Source organism: Anticarsia gemmatalis, chromosome 3 (assembly GCF_050436995.1).
Source record: "Anticarsia gemmatalis isolate Benzon Research Colony breed Stoneville strain chromosome 3, ilAntGemm2 primary, whole genome shotgun sequence".
Lineage (NCBI taxonomy): Eukaryota > Metazoa > Arthropoda > Insecta > Lepidoptera > Erebidae > Anticarsia > Anticarsia gemmatalis.
In genome coordinates, this window is record NC_134747.1 from 2,181,520 (window position 1) to 2,200,667 (window position 19,148).

The 19,148-nt window shown below is 37.4% G+C and overlaps 1 protein-coding gene and 1 long non-coding RNA gene across 2 annotated transcripts in view; both read left to right on the plus strand.

The window, feature by feature from the left end:
* LOC142987093 (uncharacterized) overlaps positions 1-19,148 on the plus strand; it is an 86,302-nt gene that overhangs the window by 5,916 nt on the left and 61,238 nt on the right. The gene's annotated exons all lie outside the window — the stretch shown is intronic.
* On the plus strand, positions 6,384-7,943 carry cbt (Kruppel like transcription factor cabut). The gene is made up of 2 exons (XM_076135792.1): positions 6,384-6,586; positions 6,800-7,943. Exons 1-2 carry the CDS (start codon positions 6,518-6,520, stop codon positions 7,769-7,771), a joined length of 1,041 nt encoding a protein of 346 aa, XP_075991907.1. The 5' UTR covers positions 6,384-6,517; the 3' UTR covers positions 7,772-7,943.

The following is a 19,148-nucleotide window of genomic DNA, read 5'->3' on the forward strand; positions in this document are numbered from 1 at the left end:
GCTGCTCTGCTCGCGTGTCTCCAACTGTAACCATCGTGAATTTCCTCATAATCAAGTTAAGGACTAACCCACACAGAAGTTATGAATATCTCGCTCCTTCAATGCAAAAGGGCCACAAATCGAAATCTATAAATTTTACAGGAGAGCCAAAACAAATTTTTGAAACTGTTTTTTTATAAAATTTCATATATTTATTTATTAAATATAAGATGTTAATATATCATTAGATGCGTATTTTTTAGCTCTATCTATCTACCAAATAAACTTTGTAATAGATGTTACCTATTAAGAGAAAAAAGCATATAAGTCCCTTTTGCATTCAAAATTTGAACCAATATTATGAAAAATATGTCAAAAATTAAACACAGTTTTACAAATAAAAATGGTTAATTGTACTTTTTTGGTAAAAAAAACCGTATCAAAAAGTTTAATAATGATTACTAAGTAAAACCATAACTGAATGGACCAGGAAAACATTGTATTAAACAATCTAAATTAAAAAATCTTAACTTTTTATTAAGTAAGTAAAATTATTGAGATCAACTTTGTGCGTAACTTTCATTATTTAGTAAAATTAAACATCAATCATCATCATCAATCAATGGGTAACGTGACGAGTAGACTGAGTGCAGCAGGAGTATTAAAGAAATAAGATAATAGAAAAGGTTTGTGAGTTTTATAAGCCTTTATATTTAGCATTCGTGGATTATTCCAAAGCTTTTGACAGCATTACTCATTCCGCCATAGAATCATCACCCTATCCAAGTCCAACTTAAAGATACTATGTAGAATCGAACCTTCATACATCAAACTCATCAAAGCAATAGACAACAATATCATTCGAAATCCAAAGAAGCGTGAAACAGGGAGACCCGCTATCTCCCAAATTATTTACCAGCACCCTCGGAGAAATTTTCAGGAGCCTGGCGGTGTTATGGCAATCAAAAGCATCGTTGTAAGTGGTAAACAGTTAAAAAACCTTTGTTTTGTAGACGACATAGTCCTCTTCTCTTTTTCGGCATCGGAACTCGAATCAATGCTCAAAGATCTAAGCACGGCAAGCCTTCAGATTGGACTATGTAAGAACCGTACAAAAACCCAGGTTATGACCAACAACACAAAACGTAGGGTCGAGGTAGACGGGCACGTCATAGACTATGACGACGAGTATGCTTGCTAGGGCCAGATAACCTCTTTTAACAACCGACGGGACAAAGAGTTGGACAAACGTGTCACAAGTGCCTGAAAGAGATCCTGGTCCAGGAAAGATCTAATGAAGGGTAACCTTCCACTGTCACTGAAGCGAAAGCTCGTCGACATGTTTATACCTACTACCCGTCCTTACCTACGCTACCCAAACATGGTCCTTTACGGAAAACCAGAAAGAGCCAGAGAGCGATGGAGCGTAGTATATTATGCGTCAAAAGAACAGATCACGTCCGAAATTCTATACTGCGCTCCCAAACTCGCACAGCCGATGTAGGGGAGAAGACCGCCAAGCTGAAATGGAACTGAGCCGGCCACATTATCCACATGCATTCGGAAAGGTGGGCCTGCATATCTACCAACTGGATGCCAGAGGATGGTCATAGTAGACGCGGGAGACTTAAATGGAGATGGCGGGATGACCTAGACGCATTTGAAAAGTACTGGTCGGATCTTGCCCCTGAAAGAGGAATTTGAAGGGAAAGGGTGCCTTTTGCCTTTGCCTGCATCAAAATGTATTATTTTATTTTTAAAATTGAAACAAAAACTAAAATTATTATCATGCCAAACGGTCATATTTCTGGCCTTCCCATTCTAGCACGCTAAAAATGATTATTTATTCCACAATAATTTAATGCAAAAGGGACGTATTTCAAAATATGCTACTGTTATATTATAAAATATAACTAAACTTAACTAATATTGGATTGCAAAAAGGACGTATTTCAAATATGGCAATTTTGTATTACGAAATAAAAAAATAACAAATACTAATGTTTGAATGCAAAAAGGACGTTTTCCAAAATATGGCAGTTTTGCATTGTAAAATATAATCACACTTATCTGATATTTTGCATCCAACACAGACATATTTTGGATTGTGGCACTTTTTCACGCAACCGACGCGCGTTTGCGTAAAATTTTCGGGCGTAACTCATAAAGTGCCTGTTTTGCACTGACATTACCTGTCAAAGTGAGCTAATGCAAAAAGGACAGTAAGTCAGTGCAGCCATAATATAAGCAAAAATGATGGGGGTTTTTTTTTACTATAAAATATAGGCGGTTCAGGTGTCACTTTTGCAATAAAACGATTTTCATTTTTTTTTGAGTTGTGGCCCTTTTGTAATCAAGGAGCGATCTATGTGTCGTACTAAACAAATAACTTGATATAAAGGGCATATTAAAAGATTAATATAACATATTACTGTCCCATTGCTGGGCAAGGGTCTCCTCCCATAGTGAGAGGTTAGGCCTTGAGTCCACCACGCTGGCCGAGTGCAGATTGTAGACTTATAATGAGGATGTAAAACTAAAAAAAAAATATGAGTCAATGCTGCACACACACACACCTGTCCTAATCAGAAAAAACCATTTCTGTAAAATTATCCAAAACTACTAACTCGATCCCGGATGCACGCTGACGTCATAAACAATTGACTAATCGGAAATTGAACCTGCTACTTTAAAGCATCGTATTATCAACCGCGTCACTAGCAAGTGGTTTCCCCAAACATCACACACACATACACAGACACGCACACATGTATAACTTGTTTATTTACATGTACACGTCAGTTGTGTGGTCCAAGTTATCAAATGATAGCGGGGAAGTGATGACGAAATTGTGACGATTATGACAACTCGTTATCTGGGTTTTAAGTTGTTTTGATGACTTGGTGAAGTAATTAGAAGGTCGTTATGTGTAATAATGCTTATTGTGTTATGATAGATGTTGTGTGGGTTAATTTAAACAGAACATAATATTTGTGTGATTTAAATAGTTAGTTATGAGTAAAATTGCACGTGGTTACACGGAATAAAAAATATTCGCGTTATGACACGTTTAAAACCGGATTTATATTTCTAGTAGATACGGGTATGTTTGAAATAAAACAAAGTCGTTTTCATAATCCAAAACATCTTATTAAACTTAGTTTTAACATAAAAATTAAATTGTATTATTTTCAAGTTGTTATAGATAAACCTTAAGCGATAGACTTACCCACATGAAGAAATCGCAGCCGTAACCTTCAGACGAACTATATTTAAATCCACCACACCCCTCGAGGGACATAATCATTAAGAACTACTAGAAACTACTCAACAACACACAGCTCAGTCAACGTGCCACGCCCATAAAATTTCCATATGACCTCGCTACCTCTTATAACTTATTCCCTCCCCGATCACTCGCTCGGCGCGTGCGCATCACTTTCACGACGACACGCCGCGATGCGTCAGACACACACACACATACACAATGTAACCGTTAACACACAACACAGTCATAGAATTAGCATCGTGAGTAACGTTTTTATGGAAATTGATTATTTTTAGATATTACCTATTTGATTGAAAAACTGTTTAGTTCGAAGAGTTTTTTACTCTAGGTAGACTAAAAATGTATTCTGTAATGGATCTCACTAATGTTATAAATGCAATATTTTGTATGCATGTTTGTTGCTCTCTGACTCAAAAACTGCTGAACGGACTTAAATAAAATTTGGCATACTGAGTGTTTACAACTTGGTTTAACACAAACCATACTGTTTACAACTTGAAATCTCTTCTAGCGGGCAGTGTCACAGGCAGAAGCTAGTTTTTAAACTTTGAAAATAATCATTTATAGAACGTCTAGACTTGATTTAATATTGTTTTATTTAGTTCACACGCCCCCAAAAAGTGAATAACATTACAGAATTCAGACAAGCCTTTCAAAATGGTTTCAAAACTTTTTTGAAAATTACAGTCGGCAGTACAACAGCCGCACGGATCGATCTCTGAGGTTAAGCTACGCTTGCCGAGGTTGTTCCGCGGATGGGTGACCATCTTATACATATCGAGTTCCTCCGTGTTTCGGAAGGCACGTTAAATTGTGGGTCCCGGCTGTCATTTTCGAAGATCGTTGACAGTCGTTAACAGTAGTCAGAAGCTTGAAAGTCTGACAACCAGTCTTACCGAAGGGTATCGTGTTAATACCCAAGTAACTGGGTTGTGGAGGTCAGATAGGCAGTCGCTCCATGTAAAACACTGGTATCCAGCTGCATCCGGTGAGACTGGAAGCCGACTCCAACATAGTTTGGAACAAAAGGCTAAGCGAATATATACAGTCGCAGTTTTACTTTATTATTTGACAATGTCATGTGTCAAAATATGACCTTATTTATGTATGTACCAGATTATACCAGCTTCTACCCAGTTACCCTGTATTTTTATATATGTTTTAATGCTTGAAGGTCTTTGCCCAACAGTGGGCTGACATGGACTAATAATAATAAACTTTTTATTAAGCGGGAAACACGTATTTTCAAAAATTAGGGGAAATACAATAAACTTCTACGAAATATTGAAATACCGTTTTGTCATAGTTACGAAAACTCCGCATTTTATATACACAAACGAATTAATAAACATAGCTATAACCTTACTAAATATAATACCACAGAAACATTACACTAGCCAAACAAAATCTGCCTTCACAATTTATTCGGGTTATATTAAATAACATTGTCGGAGTGGAATTTGACCTTTCATTGAAAACCGGAAGATGTGACTTTTGTCGCTAATTATTAATCAAATAAAAAATATATTATATCCTAGTTTTTTGACCTGATATAAAAAACTAGTTTTTGCGATATTCTTTATAAGTCTATACTTACATACACTTCCTTTTTGTATATATTAAATATATAGATAAAATTATCGCGTTTTATTTTACAATTGTACTTTATACGGTTAAAATATTATATTGTTACGTTCTCTCTGCCTTTCCCTTTGGGTACTAAGCGTGATATAAAATAAATACACTAAGCTGCTGTGTCACGACGGTCTCAGGTTCGATTTCCACGAGAGGAACGTTAAAATGATTCACAAAGTTACGGGAGTGGTTATAATTAAGTTTCTTTGTGAATTCCCAAGAAAACTTATTCTTTGCGAAAGTCGTGTCATTAATACCTAATAAATAATAAATTTATTATAAAGCTGAGTATATTACCATAAAAGGAAATTTATACAAACATACATAAAGGAATCATTTAGTTATAGAATAATAAAAAAAAAGCTATGCCTGTGAATTCGTTCAAGTGGACCTCAAAATATTAGCCTATATTATAACCCTCTAGTCTTTGACTATATTCATCAGAATCAAAAGGAAACAGACAGACAGACTTTCGCATTTACTTCTTTTATAATATTATTAGTATAGAAGTACTTGGGTATCCATAGTACATTGCAAAATATCGAAGTGAAATTTAAAACACTGACCTAGGTTCACCGATACAGAATTTGTTAATAATTCAGTTGAACCAATCGATCTTCTAAGGCGATAACTTCGCTTAGAATTCGATTCACCGTTCTCGAAGGTGTTTACAATATGCAAGAATAACTTGACTGGAAAATACTTACATATGGAGTGGTATTCCCTTATTCAGCTACGTTCTGCAATATAAATGTGAGTAATGTTGACATTTTCAGGCATATATTGTTTAGTAAAATTGGGTATGAATCAAGCAGGAAAATCTCATTCAGGGTCTATGTCGTGTGTACGTGATCCAAGCAAAGGTATTAAAATACAACCAGTTACTTACTGACGCATGGTTCAAGCCTACATGAGAGGTAGGTATAGGTACCTACTACGTTATCTAATCCACGCCACAATAACAGCAGCTATGTGAATATTCATTACTACGATAAGTTTATCACTCCACAGTGCAGTGTTAGTGGTACGCTGACATACCTGAATACCTGACACCGATCACCGATGTCGGCCGCCATGTCGTTACAACACTGCAACTGTGACGAACTCCACGACACTTGCGAATACAAGGCGGCCGCTGGTCATCGACCCGCAACTGTCAAAATAGAGCTAGATGCAAACTGGTGTCATTGATGTGTGTGTGCGCGCCGCGCGGGGGGCGGCGGGGGCGAGCGACGCGACCTTGTGCGGCGCGAGGGGCGCTGGCGACGTCATGCGGGGGCGCGCCGCTGACGTCACGCGGCGACCTCGCGAGCCCTCACACCCGGTGCACGTGAACAGCACGCGCCGCCACGCGCTCGCTGCGTGATCACCCGCGCCTCATTGGCCGAGCCCGCCGCGACACCCGCTGCCATTGGGCGGCCGGCCCCCCCGCGCCCCCCTCGCGCCTCACCCTCGCATGCCTCGTACAGCGAGCGAGCGCTCCGCGGTTTATTCGTCTGTTGCTCGCTCACAGGACCACACGGCTCCTCACAGCGGAACCGCGCGACGACAACACAAGTTTTGTGAATTAAAAAAGAAAGTTTTATTCCGTTGAATGTTATTAAACTGATCAGAATGTCGACGATGCTCGAAGTTTGCGGACCCCTCTCACCGCCGTCAACGCCACCGTTGATGGAAAACAAAGTGAGTGTCTTTTGCATTTGGAGTCTAAAAAGTTTTTTAAAAATTAAAAAAATATATGCAATTTCCCAAAACAAAATATTCTGCCAAAAAAAATTCTCAGTGCCGTTTGTGCAATCGAAAGTACGGTAAGAGCGCGCACGGCGCGATCACGCAGCGCGCGCGTGCTCACAGCTAGCGACCGTTCACTTACGTGCATCTGTCTTTGTCTCGCAGGTCGAGTTACCTTTGAAGAAGGCTGCAATGAAGCGCGCCCGGGAGTCGCCGCCGCCCACCGGCCTGGTCACTCCACAACCCTCCGACTCGGAGGGCGAGGAGGACTTCAGCAAGCGCTCCCGGTGCGAGCTGGCGCGCCTGCTGCTCACCACGCCCCCGCCGGAGCCGTGCTGCAGGCCCTCCGTCATCATGCGCGCGCACAAGGACGGCACCTGCAGCCCGGAACCGCTGCCGCCGCCGCCGCCCCAGGACATGAACATCCTAAAAACGCTCAAATTCAAAATGAACCGCGGCCACAGCTACTCACAAGCCAAATACATTGCGACTCAAGCTCAAATAGTGCCACCGATCACAGTGGAACCACCGAGTCCGCCACCTACTAAAATGGAGGACGCGCGCGTGCCCTCGCCACACCCCGAGTGCCCACCGCCCAAGCACCACGAGTCCCGGGAGGAGCAGCGAGTGCCGCAGGTGCTGTACCCTTCAGCCCCCGCGAGCGCACCGCGTCACCTGCCTCCCCTGGCGCCGCGACCAGCCCCCGCAGTGATCGTCCCCGGCACGTTACTTCCCACCACGGCCCTATGGGTAGTGGCCCCCGCACCCGCGGCCCGCCGGCGACTATACGAGTGCCCGCACCCTGGCTGTGGAAAAAATTACTTTAAATCATCCCACCTGAAAGCGCACGAAAGAACACACACCGGCGAGAAACCCTTCAGGTGCGCGTGGCCCGGCTGCGAGCGACGGTTCTCCCGCTCCGACGAGCTGTCGCGGCACAAACGTACACACACCGGCGAGAAGAAGTTCGGATGTCGCGTGTGCAACCGCAGGTTCATGCGCTCCGACCACCTCGCCAAGCACGTGAAGAGACACGCCAAGGAGCGCGCGCCCCCCGCGCCCGTGCTCAAGCTGCTGCCGTCGCCGCCGCTCGCGCTGCCGGTGCCGGTGCAGGCCACGGTGGCCCCGGCGCTCTAACGCGCCGCCACCACAAACACTGTGATCCAGATCTCATGATCGTTACCTAGTTTTAGTTTTACTCATCTCTAAGACTGTCCCGTATGTCTACTTAAGTGACATCTAGATGTAAGAATATGTTATTGTTAGCGACGTTAAGCTTCCAAAAGATTAAAATGAATGTTTTATACAAGTATGTTGTTTGGTTTTGCACGTAAACACTGATTGCATCACGCACTATACACTGAACGCACGCTCACTGAACTGGGTTAAAACGCTAAGCGTAGCTCCGTCCGTGTTGTAGCACTCGACACTCGGCGGTCGCGTGACCGCCGACTCGAAAACAAACCGAGTCAACCGAGTGTGTGCGACGTCGGACACATGTCGGGGCGTGGACGCCCGCCGACTGGCGGCCGCGCGCCTCCACCACGCCGCCTGATAACGACACCACACGGCAACGCTTATCACACCACCGATATCATACCAAATACACATCCAAATAGAAAACTCAGACTAATTAGCATACGACTCACAGCCAAAGATAAACAAAACAATATAATCGGTGTTTTTCACACGGCCGTCATTAAAAGATAAGTAGTCATAATATTAATAAAACCAGGTAGAGAATGACAAAACAACAAAAGATTACTGGTTTTCAGTACATACAATCGTAATACACTGCGACTGATAGAGTACAAATTGTGACAGAACTTTGTAGTCTTTGAAACATCGAGAACGATCGCGAAATTATTGCACCATATTATTTGAGAGCAAAACAAATAAATTCTGAGAATAAGGTTTGGGCAATACAAATTAATTCGTAGAGTAACAAAACATTGGAAAATTTGGCAAAGATTCATCAGATAATAAACTATGTAGGTGTTGTGGGAAAACCTGTAAAATTAGACCGAGAAGACGAACTGGATCTCCTGTTGCTAGTCAAACAGAGAATGTAAATAGTAATGAATATAAGTACTAAATAAATGTGGTTATCGGGCGGAAACTCGTGCTTACTTAACTGATCCACATGATGACACAAACACGGAATGACATAAGGCTCATATTTTACAAAAACATTATCACAATTTATCTGAACAACTAAGTAAGTTGTTTGATGATACGAGTCCACATGAATAACAATGGACGTCGGTCAAAGGATATTGATTTTATCAACATGACAAGTGGAGTATAATAGACATATCAGTCAACTCATCTGAAGCCAGAAAATAAGAAAAAATACAAAGATCTCCCTTCCGGTCAGGTTACAGACCCAAAGTAACTTAACTGTTGAAGTCACGCACTTAAATGTTAAAGTTCACACGCTTCTCACGCCCTCAATTTGAAGTCCATTATGGCTTATTTGAGGAGAGATTGAATAGTTTCAAGAACGTATCTAAGAATAGAAAAAATAAGTAAATATATTACTACTAATTTATTTAAAATTTGCAAATTGCTGTAAAACTGAAAAAAATAAAGTTCTTTCTAACAACTAAGTTTTTCGAAACACTTGAAACACAGACTTTATTTAGACAATCATAAATCTATCCAAAACAATTTGTCTTCAATTTACGTTTAATTCTTACAACAAAGTTAACTGCACGCATTTACTACTCGAAAGAAGATCGTCACTTCCGAAGTCGAACTGCCAAAAGTGTGCCACATTCTGGCATCATCATTGTCATTTTGACGCCACTCACCATGTGCTAGCGGCATGACAATCATGACTTATGACGTCACGATACCAAACGCGGGCTGCCGTTGCATCATTCGAAGCTGCAGAGGTAAATTTTGAAGCGAATGACGTCAAAATTTGCGTGTTCATCATTTTTATGTTCTAGAAGCAGGTGACTGCTTGATATGTTGATGTGTACACGTATTATTAGTGTATCGGGGAAGGAATATTACTTTAATTTACTTTATTCTTTTGGAAATATGCGCAGGTTTAAAATAGTATAGTTTTAAGCCCTTTTTGCTACCGAGCTTAGCTTTGCAAACCAGATGCAGATTGGAAACAGTGACAAATTACTTAATAGTTAACTTTGTACGAGATAGTGTATTTTTTTTTATCCGACGACTACGTCCCACTGTTAAGCTAAGGTCTCTTCTCAAACGAGGGAAGGGTTAGGCCTTGAGCCCATCACACTGACCAGGTGCAGGCTAGGAACTTTAACTATTTTTAAATTAAAATTGTTAAAATTCGTACAATAATTAATTGTAGCGCTCGCTTCCCCATCTAGATAGAGTTTTGGGATTCGGTTTACTGCGGTTTTTGCTAGTTGTCTCATGTCTGTAACCGTAATTTGTATGTTTGCAAATACAATACGCTACTATTTCAACACATGTTATGTTTTTTACGCACAGTTACACTCTTACAATATCAGTTTAAGAGGAAAATATCTTCTAAAATATGCATAACTTTTGCATTTCTACGAAATTCACAGTTGATGTAAGAATATAAGGAAGGATGTATGAAATGCTATATGTATGACGTGATAAATAAGGTATTAACTGGATTTTTTTGAAAACCGTTATCCTAAATGAATATTAAGTGTGTTTTGAAAATGATGGGAAAAATCCTATTGATGATTCTACCTTCTGGCTTGTTCAATCAGAATAGAAAGCTATGAAAAAGCAAAACAATAATTAAAAATGTTTATAGCAAATAAAAAACCACGTCGAATTTTGTAAATTACGTTATTTGGTTACCATAGTACAAGTTCTGTTTAGTTTGGAATCAAATGACCGTGTGTGAGTTGTCCAATAATATTTACATACATAATATCACTCCTGTTATATCTGAAGGGCTAGGCAGAGGTGTGTGAAATACATTCACGTTTAGCTGTTAACAATGTTCAATTTAACCCGTTTATGTCCCACTACTGGGCAACAGTCTCTCCTGTAATGAAGGAGGGGTTAGCCCTTGAGTTTGCCGAGCACTTTACGAACTTATTACAAACTAGCTGATCCGCGCACCAGTCGGACCAGTAGTTCCTGAGATTAGCGCGTTCAAACAAACAAACAAACAAACTCTTCAGCTTTATAATATTAGTATAGATAATATTATAGTATAGATTATCACGTTTCATGAGACTACCTAAGCAGTGTAAATTGTAATCAAACAGTTACTAGGCCTTACTCAATGCACAATGCATTATGAGTCACTCTTACCAGGAAATTGGATATGCATTCATCTGTGCAAAACTAAACACGAAACTGTTTCGATTAAGGCTTGACTCACATCATTCACTATTAAATAGCTTTCCTTGGTGTATTTAAAATGTTTTTACACACGTGATACTAAAGAGAGGAGCTCGTGGCTTAGTTTACAACAGCCGCACAGATCGATCTCTGAGGTTAAGCTACGCTTGCCGAGGTTGTTCCGTGGATGGGTGACCATCTTATACATATCGGGTTCCTCCGTGTTTCGGAAGGCACGTTAAATTGTGGGTCCCGGCTGTCATTTTTGAAGATCTTTGACAGTCGTTAACAGTAGTCAGAAGCTTGAAAGTCTGACAACCAGTCTTACCGTAGGGTGTCGTGTTATTACCCAAGTAACTGGGTTGTGGTGTGGAGGTCAGATAGGCAGTCGCTCTATGTAAAACACTGGTATCCAGCTGCATCCGGTGAGACTGGAAGCCGACTCCAACATAGTTTGGAACAAAGGCTAAGCTAATATATATACACGTGGTACTAAACTAAAACGATGCACATGTTTTTAACTTTTAAAGTTGGTCTGTGTAATAGTCTAATTCGAGTAATCGTAGCATTAAAAATCTAGATTTTTTATCAGTTTAATTTGATACCTTCTTCTAGCTCTGTGTAATGCTGACGAGATCCCAAGTTTGATTTCCAGATCGAGCAAAGTGTTATTAGGGTTTCCCAACGCCTCTTTAAATTTTCATTAGTAGTCTAGCGCTTAGTTATGTGCCCAGTAAATGTTGACTAGCTTGTAAAAGGGGAAATGTGGATGTTTTTCAGATAGCTCACACCACACAGGCGTCATGTATCGATATTTAGGATCCTCACATTTCACATAATATCATAATCAACATTTTGATGGAAATAAAAAATGTATTTAAAAAGCAATATTTTTGATTCTCTTCAATTAAAACGATTGCTTTCATTCTTAGACAAAAGCCCATCGGCCTTGGTAACGTATTTTCTTAGAATTTTCTTAATATTTTACAATCTTCAATCACAATCTTTTAAAATAAATAGTATAAATACCTCAAGCCAAAACAACTTGCCTATCGTTCTCTGACGTCATCATTCTAATTTAAATCAAGGAAGAAAATGACGTCATTTATATAATTCTGTTTATTTTGGTGGTAAAAATATTGTGTTTAATCAATTATTTCGGCGTAGAAAATTAGAGATTAAGAATTTTATAGTTCTTAGTTAATTTATTGAAATCAGCGCACCAAGCGTATTCCACAACAATTATTATTTTTCTAAGCAATTTTTAATAGTAGCGAGTGTAGATCATCGCTGCTGTTGTCTTGGACTATGGACTCAAATTTTTTGTACAAATGGTGGATCAAAGTCCAGTCTCGAGAATACTTCTACTTTGGATCTTTGTAACACTATCACGCAAAAATGCTAAACGAATTTTATGCAATTTGGTATTTAGACAGCTTATAACCTGGCTTAACCTATAAGACATTTTTTGCACCAAGAAATCTTTTTAGGCGGAGTCGCGGGTACTAGTGTTAAACTAAAATTATAACCGCCGAAAGGTGTGTTTTACATTTAGGTATAACGAATGTGATGCAATAAAGAAGTATATTCGGGCTTCTACAGGATTAAACAATGATTTGTTTATAAAAAATACAAATCATTATTATGATTGTATTTAAATGGTCTACAAACTCGTGTCAAATTACACTATCAGTGGCAGTCAGCAAATTCACACAGTTATCGAAATATTATCACAATATCAGTACCACGCTCGTAAACCGTGAAAAATTATCGGAAAAACAATGACTGATAATAATGTAGAATACAGGCTATTTTAGCTAAAACTCTCTTCAATATAAGAAGTAATGTTTTGTGAAAATCATTGTAAGTTTGTAATTACTTCTGTCATCGTGTATCGGCTGTTTGTCAATAAAAACAATAACATTATACTATGCTTCCGTTAACTGGTTATATCTACATCCTTCTTGGGAGCGACTGCTATAAAATTTTTATAATAGGCAATACAATTAACACGTGTAACGTAAAAATATATCTATTTTTGCTGCTATCGAATTTATTGACTGTATATTTTCATCATTTTTGAAAATAGGCATTACATACGTACACAAGTGCATTGAGACCAAAACGTAGAAAATAGGCATTACTATGGTGCAGAGTAAATAATAGAACACTTGTCTCTACATTTAGAATCTGTGGTTTCTTTCTTCGACCTGCCGCAACACGCCACTCCGTAAGGTGTCGAATGCCAGACTCGTAGCTCTACTCAGCCAGGACTAAAAATTTAATTACGCCAACGACACGATGTTAAAAAAGCCTATAAAATATTAGGTCCCTATAAATATAGACAACTAAAAATCCCTCTCTTTTGTTTAAAAAGAAAACGAAAGCAATGGATAAGTGATAAATATTGGCATCTTTCACATTTTCAAGACTAATTTAATGGAAAATATAATATCTTCGTTCGTAAACATACAAACTAATTGACTAAAAATAGGTACAACTAGAATCAAAACAAGAAGTGTCAGCTCACACGATGCGAGTTCACTGTACAAAACAAACTCAAACATTCCTCATAAAAGAAAGAAAAGACACCTTTACAAGTCTCAAACAAAGATAGGCATAGTAACTTTCGCAATAATATTAGTATGGATAAGAGAAACATTATCAAGGCGTTACTAGTCGCGCCAAATTCTTGCTGTGTGGTATCATGGCAGTGCCACGTTGAACACGACGACGCGCCACGCATCTATCACGCATCGCTCGGGTGACGGTTCACGCATTAATGCAATATTGTGGTGCAATCATTATTTTGTTATATTAATTGTTCTTTGCTCTTTAATTTTTTTTACAGAGTTTTCAAAGTGCTTCTTGTTGTTGTTGTTGATGGGACAGTGAGGAATGCTAAGTTTTACTTACTCAAAGGTTTGCATACAAAGTAAAGATGTGGTACTAAATCGAAATGAACGAAGTCTAATTCTGGTATTTTTTTTTACCAAAAAGGGCTTCAAAAGTATTACACTACTGAGGTAATTATTAAAATTCAATTATGATACAAATAAACTACTGTTCGTTTTAGTTCAGTCTAAAGTTTCTTACTAAAATGTAAGAAACATATAATTTGGATATCTATAATTTAATTGCATTTATGTTTTGAATTCAAAGAAAAATAAATAATATTATATTTATTAATGCAGTTGCAAAAAACATTTTCGTGTTTAAGACTAAGATTTAATATTTATATATCTACTTATTCTATTATTTATTATAACACATAAAAAAACAATTTAATTAACTAACTTCAACAAACATCCTTCCAAAAACAAATATTTACATAAGTTAAAGATCTAATTTAATCTAGTTATTCAGGAGTTTATTAGCAATATATAAATTAAATTAGCTATGTACAAAGTAGAGTATGATGCAACATATTGCACAATATTTAAAGAAGAAAAATTTACATCATGGTGACACGATAATAAGGTAAGTACACGGATACAGACCTGAAAATTGATATCTAATTAACTTCTACTTTCATTATAAATACGGATTATTTATTTTAGTTAATAAAAAAAATAACATATATTAGCTTGCCTTTGTTTCAAACCATGTTGGAGTCGGCTTCCAGTCTCACCGGATGCAGCTGGATACCAGTGTTTTACATGGAGAGAAGAAGAAAGAAAAAAAATGGAGCGACTGCCATATAACACGATACCCTTCGGTAAGACTGGTTGTCAGACTTTCAAGCTTCTGACTATTGTTAACGACTGTTAAAGATCTTCGAAAATGACAACCGGGACCCAAAATGTAACGTGCCTTCCGAAACACGAAGGAACTCGCTATGTACAAGATGGTCACCCATCCACAGAACAACCTCGGCAAGCGTGGCTTAACCTCAGAGATCGATCCGCGAGGCTGTTGTTAACTAAGCTCCTCAAAAATAATATATTAGCTGAAAATTGAGATGTCTTTTGAAAAAACAATATAAATTGCAGTCTTGTGTATGCAACTCGCGGTAATTTCGTTTTTTCATTGCTTTTCTTTTTATATTATCTTTGTCATGGTGACAAAAGGCTTTTTTTATCTATTTTATTGATTCAAGTGCATTGTATGCATTTTAACTTTATTTTATAGTTTGGGATATTCCATTGCTAAATATTTAAGTTGTTCCTTGGAAAAAGGATTATGCAAAAAAAAATGCAATTAGTCAATAAATCGAACCTTGCAATCTTTAAGTTAAGTGCCATTTTTCTTGAATTTTTTCTTCAATGTATTTTTCATAAAATAACTACCTGCAAATATACATATTTACATATTATGTAACTTATTCAAAGTTCAAATAAAGTGCTTTATTCAGTATGCTATAGTGTACTTAAAAAACATTTTTAGTTGCCTGCAACAACCTGACGTCATCAGGTTATTTTGATCCAGGCTCTCATTTAAGGGATAATCTAGGGGAGGTATTAATAGCCCTAAGTACTCAGCCTTATATAGAAATGTTTTAAAATTTAATAAGTAAGAACGATGGGCTATTTTGAAGTCCTGATCAATGAGCTGTGTGCTTGGTGACTGCTCAAAATAGACTGTACGGTGATTTATTTTGAGTGGAGGGTGCTATTTTAAACTTTTGTCGGTTGACAACAAGAGGGTCCCTTATTTTACTTTAAAAAAATCGCGTAATATGTTTTTGTGTGAAATTTGAAAGTGATATTTTTTATTATTATTGTAGGAACGAATTTAATCGGTATTGGGTAAGTAGAAATTATTGTTTGAAGGACTTTCTAGAACTATAAATGGATAACTATATTATCCCACGGCTAGGCAGTGGTTTCCCTCCAATATTATAACGAGTCTAGGGCTAGAGTTAACAAGTTTATATAGATCTTGAAACAACTCCCAGTAGATGTTTGATGAACAAGGATGTTTCCGGATTTCTTCACCATTATAAAAATAATTTGACATTTAAGATCTCTCTGAAATTTATCACTTTCTCTGTGAAAAGCATGAAAGAAGTGTTTATAGAAGAAGAGTTAGTAGAGAAACATATTATCATGGCAGCTTAATAGAGAGCCTTGTATGCAAGGGTCGCATCTGGCGGAGGCCAACAAAATGTATATTTTAGAACATAAGTGACCTGCGGTTTATACAGATGACAGAACTACACAAAATAATTTTATTAATTGTAATCTAGTTAAACCGCGCATGCCTGGCCTCTCTACTAAGTTAATACAGTTAGACAATAATAATATGTTTATATACTGATTCTTAGTAACAGAATACATTTGTAAAGCGACAATGTAAACAAAGCGATGTTGTAGTTCCTATATGTGTTGCAATTATTTGTTACTATAGAATATTATTAACTTTACCGTACAATAGTGCATAATATTGTAGTAGATTATTTATGTACTGTTTGTTTATGTAGATAATTATTGAAATGAATGCATATAAAGCTGACTCTAATATGAAAAGCTGTGAATAGTAAACGATGTATTCATTATTTTTAGAGTAAAAAATAAAATAAAAGTCCTTCTAGCTAAATCAGCTAAGTGGGAGCTCAGTAGCTGAATAAATAGCAGGTTAATTGTACCTTTTTTACTTCTTTATGTAAATAATGTATGTAATAACATAAAGAATATTCCCCAGCAACTTAAGAAATCAAAATAAAAGCATTACTAAAAACGAAATTTTAAATTTTTTACTACTTATTTCGAGGTCATAAACCATTTGTGTGCCAAATAGTAAAACCCATAGTAATTTTAGCATAAAACACTAACAAACATACAAAAAACTGCACTAAAAATAACACACCACAATTTTATAGTACTTCAAGTATCAGGTAAAAGTAAAGAGCGTGGCCTCAAAGACGTCAAAGCGGAATATTTACCGACATTCGAAACCGCGGTGTGAGGCCCCTCGCTTGAAGTCGTTTGTTGCCGAGCACACTTGGGATCAATAAACGGCATGTCTTGATATCTAATCCGTGTTCACGCACAGTTCTAATAAATAAATAAAATATATGACGTTTTAAGAAAAATATTAGTTTGGAAAATTTTCGTTTCGTTCGTTGCGGAAATTTTTTGGTGGTAAATAAATGAATGTACCTTCCTACTAATAGCGCGTGACTTTACTTTACAATTATTGGGTTACTTTATAAATATATATGTTACTGTAAAAGCCCGAACTGTGGTAAATCCTAAGATTTTCCGGTAAAACCTAAGATTTACCAACTCTCAATGGTAAAAGTCCGAACGTTCTTTTATTTCGAACTTTTACCACCATTTAATTGGCAAATCTTAGGATTTACATAATGACACGGTAAAAGTTGATAAAGTCATATTAGGTATAATGTGTTTGAGCCGTAATATAATGATATTGCTAGGGATATAATTATATGCCGTAACATAGTTATAATGAGAGTTTGAAGATGTCGCCGGAGCCCCGCTTCGCGGGGCTCCTCCTTCTGGGTGGTTTAAAAAAAAATAACCACGAAGCCTTCTAACCTAACCTACCCATGTCGGTTTGCCGAAAACTCCTTCTTTATAACTATTAAATTATTTTATATTAGCTACATTTACCTGCCCTTGAGGTATATCCTAAGATTTACCAAGTGAATAGGGGTAAAAGTTCGAAATAAAAGAGTTATTCGGACTTTTACCATTGAGAGTTGGTAAATCTTAGGTTTTACCGGAAAATGTTAGGATTGACCACAGTCCGGGCTTTTACAGTAACATATATATCCTTCACTCAATGCTTAATGGTTTTTGATGTCTTTTTGTGTTTTCATAGCCTGCGCTTAGCCCATTTTTTTACTTGAAAATTGGTAGTTGTGTTTCATGATGTTAACTTAACAAGATATTTTACTTTCTGAAAATATTACCTTTTTATTTATGGCGTTTACCAAACGTATTATCTTGTGCGCCAAAACGTCAAGCAATATTCGTTGTTTCGCAAAAAAATAAAAAAATTGCAAAGTTTTTTTTTCATGTTACACAATAATCGTGCATCATTATATTTTTAAACTTAATAATGTCAAAATCAAAGATATTTAGAGAAGCATTTTATAGTTGTTTTAACAAGTTGTCCAGCAGACAAAATTGTGAATCTAAACCATTCACAGATCCCCTTGAACACACACAAAAAAAATCATCAAAATCGGTCCAGTCGTTTAAGAGAAATTCAGTGTCATACACACTTACAGAAGTATAAAGATTTACCATGCTTCGTGAAGCAAATTCAAAGAAAAGGGTAATCATCAATTCCCCTCCTTACCTAATAAAAGAGTGACTTATCATAGTTATAGTCAGCATCATAATAGTTCACGGAAATAATCACATAATGTAGTAATTAAGTAATGACTAGATACCTGACCTTTACTAACTATGTACTGTCAACTACAAAAGTCACTCAATAACTTATATAAAAAGAGTTTGGATACCTTTGATTTTGAAGTATGGATAATGCTTCAGAATAAAAGGTATCCAAACTCTTTTTTTTTTAAGACCACACCCGCACTAAGCATAGCTCTTCTGTCGCGGGGACTTTTACAAACATACAAATAACGGACACAAAGCACAACCAGACCTGATTTGTGGATCGCACAAATAATTGTTCCGTGTGGGAATCGAACCCACGACCTCCCGACGCAATGGTAGCGGAGTGGTGACCTTAACCACTGCGCAACGGTTTGTTCAGGGACTTTTGTCGCCGACTGTACTTGAATACAGTATGTAACCTTGCGTGACGCTATACATTTAATCATGTAGGAAGATCAACGGGTATCGTTCAAGCGGTTTGAACACTATAAGAATATAAGTCAGAGTTTTGCAAGCTGCTTGAAGACTTCTGATTGATAGAGTAAGTAGAAGTAGTCAGGAATTAATGTTAAATAAGTCAACTTCTATGGGTAATATTATGAATGTGTTCAATTTTCAAAGATAGACAAACTGCTTGAAATACCATGACTTTTTCGTTAGAGGTCCATGAACATTACAGTAAAGTAATAGTATACCCAGTATCAAAATTCTGCAAGGAGAGTTGTGATAAGAGTAAAAATGTAGAGGCAGAATCACGCGTCTAGTCTAGTTCTTTTATTTTGTAAATACGAAAATGTATCAGTGTATGTGTACGTATACTCCATATTTACGCAATAACGACTATACTAATTGCGATAAAAAATTTGCAGGGTGACAGTTTATATCCT